Genomic DNA, 18,197 nt, shown 5'->3' with positions numbered 1-18,197 from the left:
TATCTATCTATCTATCTATCTATCTATCTATCTATCTATCTATCTAAATATCTAGATATCTAGATATCTAGATATCTATCTATATTATACTATTTTCCAGAATGTAACAGGAATAGCCTCTGTTCAATTCCCAATGGAATCCTTGTTTCTATCTGAAATCTCATGAGCACAATCTTTACTGTCTGTCTTCCTCTTGGCACTTTGCTCCTAAGAGCTCCTTTCAGATTTCTCAGTAAGCTCTAGTCAAAATATTCTAAAATCTTTTTCAGCCCGAATCTCCCAAACTTCCCAATATCCTTGAAGAAACCAGTTCCAATCACTTCTGAATGATGTTGTCAGGTAAAATTATAACAAAAACCTTGCTTCCCTAGTATTAGTTTTCTACATTAGTCAGACATTCAGCAGTGTGACAAATATCTAAGAGAAGCAATTTCAGTGAAACAAGGTTCATTTAGGGCCAGTGTTTCAGAGATTGCAGTCATGACTAGCTAGGTGAATTGTTTCTGGGTTGTGGTACTATAACATGTGTGGCAGAAAAAGGATGGGGACAAAGATCCTCATATCCTTGGAGCTGGAAACACAGAGCCAAGGGAAAGAAAGGGACAAAGAATAAGAGAAACCTGTCAAAATTATATCTCCACTGACTTTCTCAAACTAGGACCTCTAATAAACTCTTACCTCCTGAATAGCCTATTCAGCCATGATCTCATGATTCAAGTGGGGGGGGGGGGAGGGCTGGGTGGGAGGAGGGGATGGGAAGGGGAAACAAAGGAGGAGGCTACAATGCTTGATAAGAAATGTACTCATTAACTTGCCCATGTAATTGTAACCCCTCTGTACAGTATTTTCACAATAAAAAAAATTTAGAAGTCAAGAAGAAAAAAAAAGAAATAAGGCATAAACTTCCAATAGTAATTTTTCATTCAAGTCATACAAGCCACACAATTTTTCCAGCACTAATTTGCTAGAAAGATGTCTCTCAGGAGATCTCATTAAAGATTCAATGATAGACCTTGTTAAGATTTAATCATGTAACCATTTACTATCTATAATACACCATGATTCCAACTCCTTAGAAGAAAATCAAGTGCTGATAAATCATAGTGTTTTACAATTTAGATATGGTGAGCCACTTTATCAATTGGTTCTGGTTAGCCTCCTGAAATTCAATTTCTCATACTTCAATAAAGACCTAAGCTTGAAAGAATTTTCTACATTTACATATATACGTATATGTGCATATACATGTACATTTATATAGACATATATGTATACATTTACACACACACACACAAACACACACACATATATATATAGAAAGCATTTCTTATATAGTAAAATAGCAATAAAATAATTTTCCATTCTCCTTTTAAATAATTTGAATATATTTTCCATAATGACTTATGCTCTACATCTAAGTATAATAAGTGCATATAATGATTTAAAAAAAAAATCAAGTGCCTGAGCTGAGTGCTGGTGGCTCACGCCTGTAATTCTAGCTACTCAGGAGGCTGAAATCTGAGGATCATAGTTAGCAGCCAGCCCAGGAAGGAAAATCCATGAGACTCTTATCTCCAATAAACTACTCAGAAAAAGCTGGAAGTTGCTTTGGCTCAAGTGATGGTAGAATGCTAGCCTTGAGCACAAAGAAGCTCAGAGACAGTACCCAGGCCCTAAGTTCAAGGCCCAAGACCTGGAAAAAATATGAAGTGCTTGCTTAGTAAGAGCACTTGAGCCACACCTCCTGTCCTATAATAATATTGTAGTGTTACCTAAAGTGCTTTGTTCAATATTTGTCAATATGTTTATGGTATCACAGCAAGTTCTAAAGAAGGCAACTTAGATACATATGTGTTTTGAAAAACACATATGGGCTGTCTTGTTAAAAACATATATGGGCTGGGAAGATGGCTCAGTGGTAGAGCGCTTGCCTTGCATGCATGAGGCCCTGGGTTCGATTCCTTAGCACCACATAAGCAGAAAAAAAAAAAGCCAGAAGTGGCACTGTGGCTCAAGTGGTAGAGTGGTAGCCTTCAGCTGAAGAGCTGAGGGACAGCGCCCAGGCCCAGAGTTCAAGCCCCACAACCAGACCCCCCCCAAAGAAATAAAATATTAATAAAAAGAAAATTATTGAGATAATTTTGTTTTTATTTATATAAACCACTAACCATGAAACTCCCTTGATCCTGATTTCTTCTACATAATAACACACTTGATACTCCAAACATATTATATTACCAGAATGTTAACTAGATCATAGTACTTCCATTTATTCTCTTTTCTTTTGTGGAATGGGTAAAAATAAAAAAAAAATATATGTTTTCTTTTCTTAAAGAGTCACTTCTGCTGGGCACTGGTAGGTTGTACCTGCAAGCCTAGCTACTTGGGAGACTGAGAGCAAGAGGCAGAGTTCAAAGCCCCACTCAGGCAGAAGAGTTAAGAGATCTTATCTCAAAATTAACCAGCAAATCCCCCACAGTATAACCCCTGCTTTCACTATATTTGATGTCAGTATAACTTGAGGAGGAGATGGGGAAAAACCAGTTGTTTAAGGATACAGGTGGACCTGTTGCAACAATGAGAAGTACAAGTTGTCATGTCCAAAACGAGCTTTACAATGTCGGTGTGGGGGGGGTGGGAAGGGGAGGAAGCAGAAGGATTGGGATTGGGGGGGAGGGGGGAGGCTGGGAAGGGATGTGAAGGGTAAACAAAAGGAGGAGGCTGCAATGCTTGGTAAGAAATGTACGCATTATCCTGCCCATGTAATTGTAACCCCTCTGTACAGTATGTTCACAAATAAAATAAAATAAAAAAATAAAAATAAAAAAAATTAACCAGCAAAGATCAGGGATGGAGATATGATTCAGATGATAGAGCACCAGCCTAGCATCAAATTCAATTTGACTTCAAATCATAGTGCCACAACCAAAAAAAAAAAAAAATAGAAAAAATTTCTACGCTTTTAAAGCACTACATCTATTTTAGACTACACTGAATATAATTAGGATTTTCATGTGCCAATTGATATTTGAGTCAGATGTATTTGAAGTATGTACAAATATAGTTACTTATGAAGTTCTTTCATTTTTAATAGTTGTAGCTTAGTGTTTGAAAATGGAACAAAAATGTATGAACCCAGACCTGTGGAAAGGCTTCCTACTTTTCTTCATCTTAAAATTTTTTATCCTTCAGGTGGACCTGTTGCAACAAGGAGAATTACAAAATGTCATGTCAAAGCAAGCTTTACAATGTCGGTGTGGGGGGGGGAGGGGGGTATGATTGGGTGGGGGGAGGGGGGAGGCTGGGAAGGGATGTGAAGGGTAAACAAAGGAGGAGGTTGCAATGCTTGGTAAGAAATGTATGCATTATCCTGCCAATGTAATTGTAACCCCTCTGTACAGTACGCTCTCAAATAAAATAAAATAAAATTTAAATAAAAAAAAATTTTGTCCTTTCTAACAATACACAAGGAAATTCATTCCTTTGTGATAGTTGTTGTACAATTTTTGCCATATGAAAAATGCATGTGATTATAATATCTCAATTGGATTTGGAATATTTAGAGTGTAAGATTTCTCTAGCATTCCAAGCAGACACGTAAGTTTTAATTAATTATTCCTTTTATGGTGACAATTAAATAAACCTACCTGCCTTAGTTAGCTTTTCAGTGTCTTGTGTATTATATTATCCACCTGTACTGGACCAATTGTACTAGATGTTTCTTTATGTCTTGAACCCCAAATGCATGCCACTTAATAGTCTGTTACTTTTGATTCCCACAAATAGTGATTTCTACAAATATTTCATCCCTTCCTAAGTTTTGTTTTGTCTTAAAACCATACCAACAATACGTTCTTATTTCTGTTGGAGATTTCCCAAAGAGAACCAGAGGGTTTGGGGACATTCAGCCAGATAGATGTTGCTGCTGACATTCTTCTGTCAGTTCTGCTAGGAGTATCTGTCATTCATGCATAACATATAGCTCTACTTACCAATATCTATGTCTCATGGTCTACCTTTAGCTTATCTAAGATTTTGGTATAAATCAACAATAATGAATTTCTTTCTCTTTGAATTCTCATTTGAAAAACTCCCTGAAATGATACAGTAAAATTTGAGGCATATGGATGTCTAAGTGTGTAAGCCTTAAAGAATTATCTAGCAGTATCTATATTCAAATCCTTCTTTAGGCATAATTAGTAAATATTACAACACCTTAATGAATTTTCAATGCCAAAATTTTAAAGAGAACTATAAGGAAAAGATGTGTTTTGCACGATATTTCAAGAAACTCTGGTATCCCCAAAAGGTTGCCTACTAGTTCAACATGTATTCCCATTCCATTTTACTCTAGTATCTTACTTAATGTTACACATGAACAAAGGAGAAATGATATCAATAGATAACACTATCATGATCCATAATTATCCAAAGTAACCAAGGATCATTGCTTTATATGTTGCCAAATTAAAATTATGTACATAATATCTTACCCATACTGATCTATAAATATAAGTAAATATCTATAAATATCTGCAAATAAAATGACACTCTAGAGTTCCATTTTTCACTATTTGTTTTCAGGAAGAACTGAGCTCTATGTCAAGTGTTAAGCATTAATAAGTAATATCAAATGAGAGAAACACTTATCTCTTGTGAGCTAAATCTGAGTTTTCAGATTCCATACAATCTCCTTCATGTTTAGAGTACAAAAACAGTAGAAAAGGAAATGTAGAAGGAAACAAGTGTCAGAACAAACCTTAAACATTCTAAAGCTCTTCAGTTCATCCTAAAGTACAAGAGAACCATTCTTCCATATGAATGACAATTTACCCATATGAAATTGTTATGCAAGTTCCAGTGAAATTACTGTGAAATTCAAGAAAAGCAGGGATATTCACTAGTAATGATGAAGCTACTGCCGGGCCATTATGATTCATGAGAACATAGGGGCCTTGAAGATAAAAATTGAAAAATACCCCATGTTAAGAAAATTAAATTGGGCTGGGAAGGTGGCTCAGTGGTAGAGCACTTGCCTTGTATGCATGAGGCCCTGGGTTCGATTCCTCAGCACCACATAAGCAAAAAGAAAAAAAGTCAGAAGTGGCGCTGTGGCTCAAGTGGTAGAGTGCTAGCCTTGAGCTGAAGAGCTGAGAGACAGCGCCCAGGCCCAGAGATCAGGCCCCATGACCAGACCCCCCACCCCCCAAAATATTAAATTGCTCTTAACTTAGTGCTCAAGAAGTAAGTGATATGATGAAATTTATGTTCATAGAAAAGACAAGCATATTGACAATAACACAAATTGTACTTAAGATAGTGTAAAATATTTGAGATTATAGCAGTCAGCTTAGCAGATTAAGATCTCTCTTCCTAGCTCAAAAATTGTTTGGAAGGCAGCTTTTTAAAGGGATGTTGTGTATTCTATTGACTTTAATTTTAGAGTAAATGTTACACTAAATAGTATGAAGATGAAAATAATAAGGCCTAGCAAAAATAAGAAGAATCTGTGGACCATTCCTCTCTCTATGTCTGTCTGTGTCTGTCTCTCTCCAATGTCTATTTATATCCTTTTAAAATTGAATCGTTTTCTTAGAGTTGAATTCAGTTCCTTGTCTGTTTTGAGTAATATACCCTTCTATAGATGGATCTCATGTATTCCTTCAATTGATGGGATGTGTCTTCAGTCATCAATATACAGAAACAGATAGTAGAAAGGTTATGAGAGACAGAAGGGAGGAGAGATATTGATTAAAAGATGTAGACTGGAGGAGTAAATTTTTGGGATATAGTTCACCATGCAGGTGATCATGTACTGTATATTTTTTAAAATGCCCAAATAGATTGTGTGGGGTGTAGTTTGTGTGCATGCGTGCATGCGTGCGTGCGTGTGTGTGTGTGTGTGTGTGTGTGTGTGTGTGTGTGTGTGTGTGTGTGTGTGTGTGTGTGTTTGTGCTGGTACTGGGGCTTGAATTCAGGGCCTAGGTGCTGTACTTTAGCTTATTTTGCACAAGGCTGGCATTCTACTATTTGACCCACTAATTCATTTCAAGATTTTTTGATGGTTAATTGGAGATAAGAGTCTCACAGTTTTTTCTGCCTAGGCTGGCATTGAACTTCAGCCCTCAGATCTCAGCTGCTTAAGTAGCTAGGTGTGCCAGTGCCAGGCCCAATTGAGACCTTTAACATCCTTAGTATAAAAATAAGAGTTGAAGTGATATGTTAAGTAGAGTCTGTCTACATTGTATACATACAATAAAACACCATATTTTATTCCATAAATATATACAATTATTTGCCAACTAAAAATGAATTAAAATGAAAAGAAAGATTGATTTAAGCACAAATAGAGAAAATGAAAAGTACTTTGAAATTACTCATATGTTGGTAGCTATAAAGATATGTTAGAGCATTCCACTTTCATTTAGAGTACTGATTTGCTTATCATTTCAAAAATTATCATTATAGTTTCTTCACATATAAATCTGTATAATTATATATAGTGTGTATATTTTATATAAATATGTACATATTTATATGTGTATAATAATTACTTGCATGAGTTTATATAATACATAAAATTATGTGACTGCAAATATGGTCACCGTGCAGTGCAATAGATCACTAAATTTATTCCTCCAGTTTAACTGAAACTTTGTAATTAACACCTCTCCTTTCGTATTCCTCTCCCTTCCCTCTCCCAGATTCTAACAAACCACCTTTCTACTATATGTGTCTAGGGATGGATGATTTTGTGAAAACATCCATCCATATCTATCTATCTATCTATCTATCTATTATCTATCTAGCGATGTTATCTGCATATATATGTAGATAATCAGAAGTACAGGTTCTCTAGAACATACAAAGATGGGCTATACAGAAGATTAATTGTAAAATAAAAATTACATAGTATGCAATGTTGTAAAATCTGATATTGTTCAGTTATTAGTAACCATACATTATATATTCTAAAGGAGTACCTGATTGCAGATTTCACATAATGAAGTACTCTTTTATGTAATATGCTACAATTAAATCACATTTGTGCAAAAGTTTCAGTAGAAACAGAATTTTTTATTTTCTCTCAATCTTAGCATCTGATTTATTTCTCAAGTTTTTGATTCTTTACAAATATGATTTCTTATTTCCATTTGGAGCTTGTCTGTTGAGAGTAAATGAAAATTAAAAGATGCCAGAATCAGTTTCTGTCTGATTTGACAAATATTTTGTTGGACTTAATTTTTTTCTTCATAGATAATAGATGCAATAAAGATGGAAAAGAGCCAACTATGATGTTACTACATTTGTAAGAGTATTTCTTGTTATTGATCATCTTAATTGTGTATGGTACAAAAGGTTAAATGAGGCATCAAAACATTTCAAAATGTTATTAAAGTCCAATTAGCAAGATTATTATTTTCCTGTATTTTCTGAAGATATGAACAGGAAGTTGCAAAATATATATAAAGGGAATTTCAGAACTGTGCTATCCAACCTCATTGCTATTTGTTCCTCATCCTTTTTGAAGGTAAGGATTTTACAACCTGTTGTTTTGCTGAAACTTAGGTTTCTAGTAGAATCAAAATTTACCAAGGTTAATCTGAATGCAATATGTCGCAGAACTGGTATACAGGTAGAACATTCATTCATCTGACTAAAAGTATTTTGCTTGAAAATTATATAATGACTGGTAAAGATGACATATAATGGAAAGCTAAAATGGAAGCCTGACCACTTCCAGGAGTATTTACCATTTCTGATAATCCTTTTACCACACCTCATGCTGCATCCTTCAAATTCTTTTATATTTATAACTTGAGGCCCAATTTCCTTGTGTTTTTGTGTCTTAAGCAAGGTAAGCCATTGTTGTTTGTAGACTGATGATAACCACTCAGAAGGTATTAGACGATCTTTTTCAATAAGTCTTGTGGAGGCCAGGTCACAGATAATGTGCTGAAACCTCAGTTTTTTAAACACTGGTTGAAATGGTCTGCCTTCTTCTGTTTCAAGAAGAGTGGTATTGTCAACACATTCCATATGCCTGGAAAGCCAGTTGTTAGCATTAACTAAAAGCTGATTAATTGAGCCTTTCCAATCTGGATTAAGGTGAAGGAACATCCATTCTTTGAGTGTGGTGTATATATCCACTTCCTTTTGCATTACTAGTAAATCAGAGGAAGAAATGAGCAGTTTCATGAGTACTAGGCTGATTTCTTTGTACAATTGAATAGTTGGGTGTGTCATCAAGTTGTGAAGAAGCCATTCAAAACATTCTTTCTTTACATAATCTAATCCGTAAGTGTCTGCTGCTATATAATATCTACACACAGTTTTCACATTAATTGTTTCTTTCATGATGTCATTACATTGATAAATTAAGTCATTTACTTGAAGCAGGCAAGCTGTTGCCAAAACACTTGGAACTTGAGGGGGCTCTATTAAGAAGTCCTCATCCCTGTACAAGGAACCAAGTACAAAGTGCAAGGATTGCACATCTATATTTTGGTCATTAATTTCAAGTTCAATAATATCTTCATTGCTTTCTTTCCATGAATCTCTAAACAGCTTGGCAAAGTATTCTGACTGACATAAAAATATTTTGTGCAAACACCAAATTTTCCCCAGAGCACGGATTTTAATGTCACTCATCATTCCATTCAAAAAAAAAGTTTGGTAAGCAAATGTCGATGCAATCTTAGCTTTTTTCTTGTGGCTTATGTGGCGTGTTATGTGTAGTTTCTCTCTTGGGTCCAGATAGTTGTAGCTGCCAGAGTCTGAATCTAAACAGCACTCTCCGCTTTGTTTGCGCTTTCGCTTTCTGCTGCCAACTACATAACTGGAGCTCGCCAGGGATTCTGGCTGCTCTGTGCCCGGCTCCCTGCGTCCCAACAGGCGACTGCTTAAGGATCCCATGAATGAAACCTCCCAGAGGCCCTAAGAGAAGCTTCCCTGCCATGGCATTGCAGCAGTCTGTCACGACTGCCTCAGTCCCAGACTCACTGGGTCTCAGAGGAACAGTCACAAACATCACAGAGAAGGTTCAGAATTCTTCTTTGTTTGCGTTGTGGCTCATGTATGTGGCCCCGCCCCTTTCATTGAGCTTGACCCAGTTTGAGTTTCTGAGTTTTCCGTTTCCTTCTTTCCTTCTTTCTTTCCTTCCTTCCTTCCTTCCTTTCTTCCCTCCTTCCTTCCCTTTCCTTCCTTCCTCTACCCTTCTCTCTTTTTCTTTCAACTCTTCTTTCTGTCTCATCCCCCCCCCTCCCTTTTTGGTTTGATTTAGTTTTAGTTTTAGAGAGAGTCATACTATGTTGCAGTCTGGCTTCAAATGTTCAAACCTCTCATTTCAGTCAGATTTTGCCTTTTTGTAACAGAAATGAGCAAGTGAAAGACTGTCTCCACAGTGTTTAAATATCCTCACATTCCCAACTCCTAGTATTTGACACAATTCCTTTTCTCAGCTGTCAACAGCATTGAATATAATCAAATGTCAACAAGTATTACCAATTTAAGTGGTGAAAGTTATTTCCTCAGTTTATTTTTTATTTCAATTACTATTAGAAGACAAATACTAATTTCATATAGATGCATATTTACATAGTTCAAATTTTTCTTCATTTTCTTTGTCTATTTTTACATTCCAATGTTGTAAGAATCATCCCAGAAGCCACATTTTAATAGAATATTGGAGTCTTTATTATATAGTTAACAGGCCTGCAGCACTCAAATACACATAACACAGCTAGGAAATATGCTAAAGAGGAAAGAAATAACAAAAACAATGCCAACAAGCCAATTAAGCTCCAATGGAGAGCTGAATTGTGACTCCATGATGACTGGAGACAAGCCAGGAGACAGGACACAGGACATTATCACAGAGATACACATGGCATGGTCTCTGGTGGCTAAGCTGGTCCGGGCCTCAATATGGCACCGGCCAGACCTGACCTTCTTACTTCAGCAGTGTATCAAAGTAGAATATTTATATCTATCTATCTAGCCTTGAGTTTAAACCCTAGTATAATTAAATTTGATTTTTGGCTCAATGATTAAATCACATTAATTTATCTATCATCTTACTCAGCATTTTATAGTGATATGTTTGAAATATATTCTCTACAGGTTTTGTGTGTGTCGTGTGTGTGTGTGTGTGTGTGTGTGTGTGGTGTGTGTGTGTGTGTGTGTGTGTGTGTGTGTGTGTGTGTGAGTGTGTGTGTCTGTGTGCCAGTTTTGGGACTTGAACCCGGGCCTGGGCATTGTTCCTGAGCCTCTTTGTGCTCAAGGCTAGCACTCTACCACCTGAGACTCAGTGTCACTTTCCGTTTTTTGAGTAGTTATTTGGAGATAAGAGTCTCATGGACTTTCCTGCCCAGGCTGGCTTCAACCATGATTCTCATATCTCAATATCCTGAGTAGCACAATTACAAGTATGAGCCACTACCACCTGTCTAGTTATTTTGAACTAAGCAAGCCATTATTGATGTTTCCTTTCGAAAACCTAGGACAGTTTATATGTTGCTTCTCAGAAACACAATCCTCCCTTTACAAAAATGATAATATTCCTTTAGTCTCTATACATCTTGAAAACTGTCTTTAAGTTTACCTTCATTCATTATACATTTCTCTTTCAAGACTTGCATGTCAATTATTTCTCTAAACTCGCTAATTATGTGATAAAATTTTTCTTTATCCAAAGTTTTTTGCCATTTGTTTCATTATCATTGATTTAGCTGCACCTAATGAAAGACCCCAGACCCCCTGGGATGCTTTCTTCAATGGGAGGGCACCCCAAGAACCAAGACTTCAAGCCAGCAGCTGCAATAAGCAAGAGGAGTTTATTGGGCCTTTGCGCAAATGGGCTCTCTGTCCAGGGCAGACAGGAAGCCTGAGCAGCAGTTACAGGCACTTTTAAAGACAAAAGCCACAGGATTAGCATAAGACCCCAGGTTTCCCAGGATTGGCTCAGTTTACTACAGGGGGAAGATTATAACACTCTTTGTAATAAAACAATTGGCAGGGATGATCAAATGGAGATAGTCACTCTGGGAGATAAGTGTTAGGGAGTTTACAGAGTTACAGACTTGTGATTAATTAACATTTGTCCTAATTTCTTGGGCTCACCAGATGGTCCTTATCTTGAGCCCCCTAAACTGAGAATTTTTTACACAGGAATGCTGAGGAACATTCCTTATCTTGGGTCCCATTTGGCCACCTGGGAAATTTACTTGTTAGTTCTTTATTTACGACTACAGAGCTTGTCCCAGGTCCTACAGAGCTTGTCCCAGGTCCGACATCTAGGCTCCGAATCTCCAGGGAGGGGAAAAGGGTCAGTGCTAGCGCAAGCAAGTTTACAGAAGCCAAACCAGCAGTTAGCGATTGTAAAATGTAACTCTAATTTTTAATCTTTCATTCCCCCATTTTTCTTTGGGCTAATTTTAATCTTAAAATTTAGAGGCTATTATCTCATTTGCAGGTGGGTCACTTGCCTGTAATACTTGGTATTGTTGAGTTAGTATCATGGCTTGTATGACGGACAGCCTTTTACGAATGAACTGCAATAGCTTGTTAATGATGCAAGGACCAAAGGTGAGAAGCAACAATAAAATAATGACAGGTCCTGCTACTGCCGACAGCAGAGTAGTGAGCCAGGGGGATTTAGACCACCAACTCTCAAACCAGCTACCTTGCTCAATCTTGTCCCAATTTCGCGCGTCTAAATGCTTTTGGAGTTCGACCATGGAGTCGCATGCTACCCTAGTATGATCAGCATAAAAACAGCATTTTTCTTTTAAGGCTGCACACACCCCACCATCCCTGAGAAAGACTCAGTCTAAACCTCTACGGTTTTGAAGCACTACCTCTGATAGGGAGGTGAGGGAGTGTGTTAATGCTGTGACCGATTTTTGTACATTTTTAAAGTCCTGGTTTATGGCAGCTTTTAGCTGTCTTAGTCCTTGTTGGCCTTCCGCATATGCGGCTGCCCCTACTCCTACTCCCGTAATACCTGCGGCGGTCCCAAATCCCAAGAGGACAGCTAACGTCATGCTGATGGGTTCTCTTTTGAAGGATGGGGAGTCATGGTGTATAACCCGGGGGTAGAGGTGTACTAGAACACAGAAACCAGTATGGTTTATCAGCATACCAGTCCTGACTCCATGTATCACAGTTAACTTAATTTTATACCAGCTGTACTTGTAAGCTCCAATTTTAAGACATACTCATAGCATCTGCTACATACTTAAACTTTCTGAGGTTTGTCTTAAAGACAATCCTTACTTTTTAAATTTCCCCAATTCCTTTCCCAAGGCTTTCTTTTACTACCTTTTTTCTTTATAATTTCTTGAGCATCTTTGTGGCTGGAGTTTAAAACTGCCCAATTTTCCTTTGGCTTGCGAAACATTTACCTTAGAACAGCCTTAAGGCACCACTGTGATGCAGAAGCTTGCTAGATTTTAAGGCTAAGAGTATCACCTCCATTGAGGTTATTACCATACCAGAGCCAAACTAGGCTGTGACCAGAGTGGATTTCCAGTCACTATGTACTGAAGTACCTAAGGCAAGCAAGCCAGTGATATCCTTGTCCCCAATATCCACTGTGGGAAGAGAGGGTTTCTGGATATCACACAAAAGAATGTCCCACAAGATCTTAGATTTAGCAGCAGTCAACCAGGAAGCAGACTCAGGTGATGGAATCAGGCAGGAGTTTTTCCAGGTGGCTGTCAGGCCGTCGTTGAACTTTACCCATTAGGGTATGCAGCAGCAGCAGCAACCGCAACAGCCGGGTCTCTCAGTGGCTCCAAGGGACTGTCACACCTCATGATGGGCTGTAAATTCCTACACAGACTGGTTAAGGATACATTGCATAGGCTTGGCAGGCTTTGATCCTGTTGGTTTTTAAGATCTTCAAACAATAGCCCAGGACAATTTACTCAAATCACAACTTTTTTTACTAACCAGATATTTTTGTAAATAGACACAGAAGGCTCAGAAGGCTTAGTCTTGTAACCATCTCTGACAAATGCAGTCTCCACACCTTGCACACCGACAACTGTTTACACTATTTTTATGCCTTTTTTAAAAAATTATTTTATCTATTTTGCTTCATTTTTCCAAAACTGACTCTGGACCCTTGATCTTAAAGTGGGGGTAGAAGGGCGAAGGTCCATCTTCTGTAACTTCTTCAAGCTGACTTCAGGGGCGTTGATCCTACCTAGCCAGGAACCTATAACCTTAGCCTATTTTACAAAGAGGTCATCAGGGTTAGATGTCATTAAGAACAATATTTAACTTTTGACAACTGCACAGACCTTTTCTCCGGCTACAGCAGTGTAGCTTGTTTAGCACTCTGGTTTGCAAAAGCATCTTCCTAGATGGCTTAGGAATGTGATCTCTAATGATCCCAACAATGCCTAAATTACCTTTGCAGGCCTTGAGACAGATATCAATAGAAACACACTCCCAGGTTTGTAAACTTTTTCCTGGGCAGATGAACTTCATGTAACTAGAGTCAGCTCAATAGTTACTGCCAATTAGAGCTTTTGGCACATAAAGGGGTTGAGATTTAAACTATCCCCCACATTTTATAACATTAGCTTTTTACTATCACAGAGGACTGGCAAGTTCCTGTCCCTTACAAGGTAGATAGTCATGGACATTTGGCATGCTTACAAACTCTTTTTATGACCTCCCGGCTCTGACCAGTTTTGAAGGGCCATGCACAAATGACTCTAGGATCTGACATTTTTGCCATCCAAGCAGTGCTTTACTGCCTCTGGATGCTCCTCCATTGCTTTTGTCCCAGGAGTGTCTTCTCCACATTGGGATAAATGCCTCATTGGCATTTCCCTTTAGCTGGTTGCTGGACTCGAACTCGGGGCCTGAGCACTGTCCTTCAGCTCTACAGCTCAAGGCTAGCACTCTGCCACTTTGAGTCCCAGACTCGGGGCTTGAATGCTGTCCCCTAACTCTTCAGTCCAGGGCTAGTACTCTGCCACTGTGAGTCTCAAGCTTGGGGCTTGAGTACTGTCCCCTGACTCTTTAGTCCAGGGCTAGTACTCTGCTGGCTGAATAGAGGTGACAGTCTCACAGGAACCTTTTTGTGCCCGGGCTGGCTTTGAACCAGTTTGCAGATCAATGAGTCTTACAAAAGGCCATTTTACTCCAATTAAAAGCAACAAGGTGGTCAACATAGAAGTAGCTTTTAAGCATGCTCTTACCTGAAACTTATTAAGAGTCAAAGTTACATCTGACAAACTTGTAAGAATCCTCTGTGCTTTGCTCTGGGCTTGCTGGAAACTTAAAAAAACCTATAAGAGCAAGCTAGAATAGCAATTATTTTGGTAATCCTAATTTTTCCTTTGTGCACATTGAGGCCAATGTTAACAACAATTTTACATTTAAACTTTATATCCAAAAATCCATTTCTAATTTTTTAAAGCCTCTTATTAATCACCTTTAATATTTCATACTTTAGTTTTCATTTGTGTTTTAAAAAAAATCTCTTAAAATCTTGAGGCCAAGTATCACTCATTGCCTCTTGGTTGCTTGTTTTAAAACAGACACACATTAAAAATTTTAAACTCAAATGACAATTTTTTCTTAATGCGAAAATAACAATCATCATAACTGAACCAAAAAACTAGACTTAGCGTCTTTATGACTTTCAAAAACATCCTAATTGAAAACATTAAAAGCAAGTCACATTATACAAATAACATTTTAACCCTCTTTTTAAGGCCTTCCTAATTTCAATGTTAACACATCCAAGGGGAAGTTTTAGCAATACTAATCAGATCATCACATCACTCATTTTAACCATCATGTTTTCAGTGTCTATCTGCAGGGAAAAGAGAGAACAAAGATGGGCCACTCAGCCCCTTCTATGGAATGGACACGCACCCAATCTGACTCTTTAGGGTTAGATGAACTGTGTTTGTGCCAGCTTGCCCTCTTTCACCCTGCGTGGACTCCTCCCAGGGCTTGTCCCACCATGCATGGCCAGCTGAACTGCACTTCTGCTTGTTCACCCCTCACCTCTAAAGATAGGTCTTCTGTTGGTTTCTAGTTTTCCCTTTTCTTATCTCTTGGTTCTTGAATGAAATACACAGTTTTAAACAAAACAGGTATTGTCTTTGACAGTGTTAAACTAACCTTTCCATTTAAATTTCTAATATTTATCCCCAAATTTTAGCCAAGGGAATTAAATCCCGAACTGCCAATGCATTTTTGTTAAGCCAGATAACTTGATTACAGTATAAAGTCTTATGCATTTTAAAACATTAGTCTTTTAAAATACCAGATTTTCTAATTTGCAAGTTAAAGAATCTTTACAAAGCCATTTAAAACAATGCGAAGATTTTTTTAAAATTTTTGGTAATGTCCAAACCTCATAACCTTTTGAATTTTAAATTTAAACTCACCCAACTGTTACAGCATGTTGACAATTTTTATCTTTGAACACATTCACAGACACACACAAAACACACAGATCTTAAAGCGCACAAAAATCAAAATCAGTCGTACGTACACCTTTTAAAGTTTTTAAACAAAAATTGAAGACAGTATTTCTTTTAAACTAGGTACCTTTGTTGGGCTTTATTTTCCCAGAACTTGTTTGTCTAGCAAGGCAATTCACTAATTAGTCTTTTAAATCCGTTCTGTTGGAGGAGGGCTGGGGGAGGGGGTCACTTCAAACTGGCCAGATTTTTTTTAATCCAATTTTAGACATGAGCACTTTACAAATTGTTACATTGTCAGGACTAGCTGAAAAAGTCCAAATTAGGCACACAGCCTTTTACACCCTCCCTGCTGGCAGCCTCCACAAGGAGAAAATGCAGCCTGAGGCTTTGAAGGGAACCAAACTAGCCCAGTAACCTTCCATGCCTCACAGGGAGGGAGGCACAACAGGTCTGTGACCCAGCCCAGCTGGAACTTTTATTCCCCCAGAGATGTTTAATTAAGTAACAAAAACACAGATAAACACAAAAACCAAGAATCCACATTTAAAACTGATACCAATTCTAGAACAGAACTAGACAAGAACTGAAGGCTGAGTTGGGGACTAATGGGACCCAATTTATCCCTACCGGAACTCTGTGCTGTTCTCATTCAGCAAGCTGATTCCAGAGTCTGCTGAGTGAGCCTGCCACACTCACCCAGAACTTTCCTACCCCATAGAACAAACACACACACTAAAGTAAACAAGACAAACAAGTGGCCACAAAGACAAAATCAGGTCTCAGTGAATGGGGCGACATCTCACCACCATTCACTTACTAGGGGACTCAACCCCCCTACTCACCTCCGGAGGATTTTTCTCTTAGATTCCTGCAGACGTTGACCCAGGGGCCTTCCAAGGCGGAGAAGAATTCCCAGTCATCTTGGGGCAAGGGAAAAGAAAAATCCCTAGCGGCTGTCCCCTCAGACTGATAGGTTCTCCCCCACGCTCAGACCACCTGAGCCAAGGCCCAAGGCTGAGATCTAACTGGGGCCACTCGCAGGTGGTCAGTGGCAATTTCATAATTGACAAGCAAGTTACAAAAGCAGAACCAGCGGTTTTTGTTTCTAAACGAACTAGGACAAGGTCTCGGGTGTCCTAGGAGTGGACTTACTTGTTGTCCCATCTCTATAGAGAATACAAAACACACATTAAAAACAAGTAAAACTAAGGAGACTAGACAAACGCTGCGCGGTCCCCGAGTGAGTACACATGAGGAGGGAAACTTCAGAAGGGAGAGGCCGGCCATGCCTTAACTCCCCCGAACACAGAGACACTCGGATCTCGTCCCCCATCCACGCGACCCTGGAGTAGGACTCCAGGGCGGGACTAGGGTAGTGGGCACATCTGCTTTTCCCTCTAGTCCACCACGAATTCACGCGACCCTGGGTTGGAACCCCTGGGCGGGACCAGGGTAGTGGGCACGTCTGCTTTTCCCTCTGGTCCACCACATACGTCCTGTACAGGCACCTTTGGATCCCAAAACATAAAACAAAGACAACAAGCACAGAAAACACAGAAAATTAGAGCTCTATCTTACCTCCAACTGGTCTTGAAATTTTGGGACTGGGGGCGCCTTATCCCTGACAAGCCCACACTGAAAGACCCCAGACCCCCTGGGATGCTTTCTTCAATGGGAGGGCACCCCAAGAACCAAGACTTCAAGCCAGCAGCTGCAATAAGCAAGAGGAGTTTATTGGGCGTTTGCGCAAACGGGCTCCCTGTCCAGGGCAGACAGGAAGCCCCAAGCACCGGTTACAGGCACTTTTAAAGACAAAAGCCACAGGATTAGCATAAGACCCCAGGTTTCCCAGGATTGGCTCAGTTTACTGCACCGGGAAGTTTATAACACTCTTTGTAATAAAACAATTGGCAGGGATGATCAAATGGAGATAGTCACTCTGGGAGATAAGGGTTAGGGAGTTTACAGAGTTACAGACTTGTGATTAATTAACATTTGGCCTAATTTGTTGGGCTCACCAGATGGTCCTTATCTTGAGCCCCCTAAACTGAGAATTTTTTACACAGGAATGCTGAGGAACATACTCTTGGTTCCTTGGGTCCCAAATTCCCACCTGGGGAATTTATTTACGAACACAGAGCTTGTCCCAGGACAGACATCTAGGCTCCGAAGCTTTTTATTTATCTCCAGCAAGGGGAAGGGTCAGTGCTAGCTCAAGCAAGTTTTACAGAAGCAAAACCAGCAGTTAGCAATTGTAAAATGTAACTCTAATTTTTAATCTTTCAGAACAAAATGGGCATAGCTGGACATATCACAGTATCTGCTTCAAACTATACTATAGAGCCCAAACTGAGTGTTTCATGAGCTCATTGTCCAATTTCTGACATGCTCTAACGATATCTTTCCTATTTAACCAAAAACGAAGCAATTGGGTTCTTTTTAATGGTGGTAATCTCTTTAGCAAATACACAGCCCTTGTCCTAACTTTATACTTCTTCTTTCCTGCTCAAAATGAAAGTGTTCTAAATCTTTCTGCTTTTTATGTTGCTCCCAATTCTTTCTGTTAACCTGGTTAAAAACAGCTAGCAATACCCATGCTAAAGAGTGAATATTGTGCTTTCTTGAAGTATCCTAAATCTGTTTAATTAGTCTATGTTATATAAATTTAGCCTCAACAAATTCTTAGGACAAAAGCAAAATATAGACAAGTTTTTCTGGGCATCTGTAACCCTAGCAACT

The 18,197-nt window shown here is 38.7% G+C and overlaps 2 protein-coding genes across 2 annotated transcripts in view; both read right to left on the bottom strand.

Annotated features, from left to right (window-relative positions):
• LOC138840298 (spindlin-2-like) overlaps positions 1-17,218 on the bottom strand; it is an 81,576-nt gene extending 64,358 nt beyond the window's left edge. Inside the window, exon 1 of the mRNA XM_070040358.1 lies at positions 17,037-17,218. The gene's annotated coding sequence lies outside the window, so the exon portion shown is untranslated. The remainder of the gene's footprint in view (positions 1-17,036) is intronic.
• On the bottom strand, positions 7,118-8,997 carry LOC138839578 (germ cell-less protein-like 2). Its single transcript, XM_070039148.1, has one exon. It carries the CDS (start codon positions 8,914-8,916, stop codon positions 7,417-7,419), a length of 1,500 nt encoding a protein of 499 aa, XP_069895249.1. The 5' UTR covers positions 8,917-8,997; the 3' UTR covers positions 7,118-7,416.
• Positions 17,219-18,197: the final 979 nt, after the last annotated feature.

Source organism: Dipodomys merriami, unplaced genomic scaffold (genome assembly GCF_024711535.1).
Source record: "Dipodomys merriami isolate MVZ:Mamm:240054 unplaced genomic scaffold, mDipMer1.0.p SCAF_3, whole genome shotgun sequence".
NCBI lineage: Eukaryota > Metazoa > Chordata > Mammalia > Rodentia > Heteromyidae > Dipodomys > Dipodomys merriami.
Note: the sequence above shows the minus strand (reverse complement) of the source record. Positions and strands in the feature narration are given on the sequence as shown.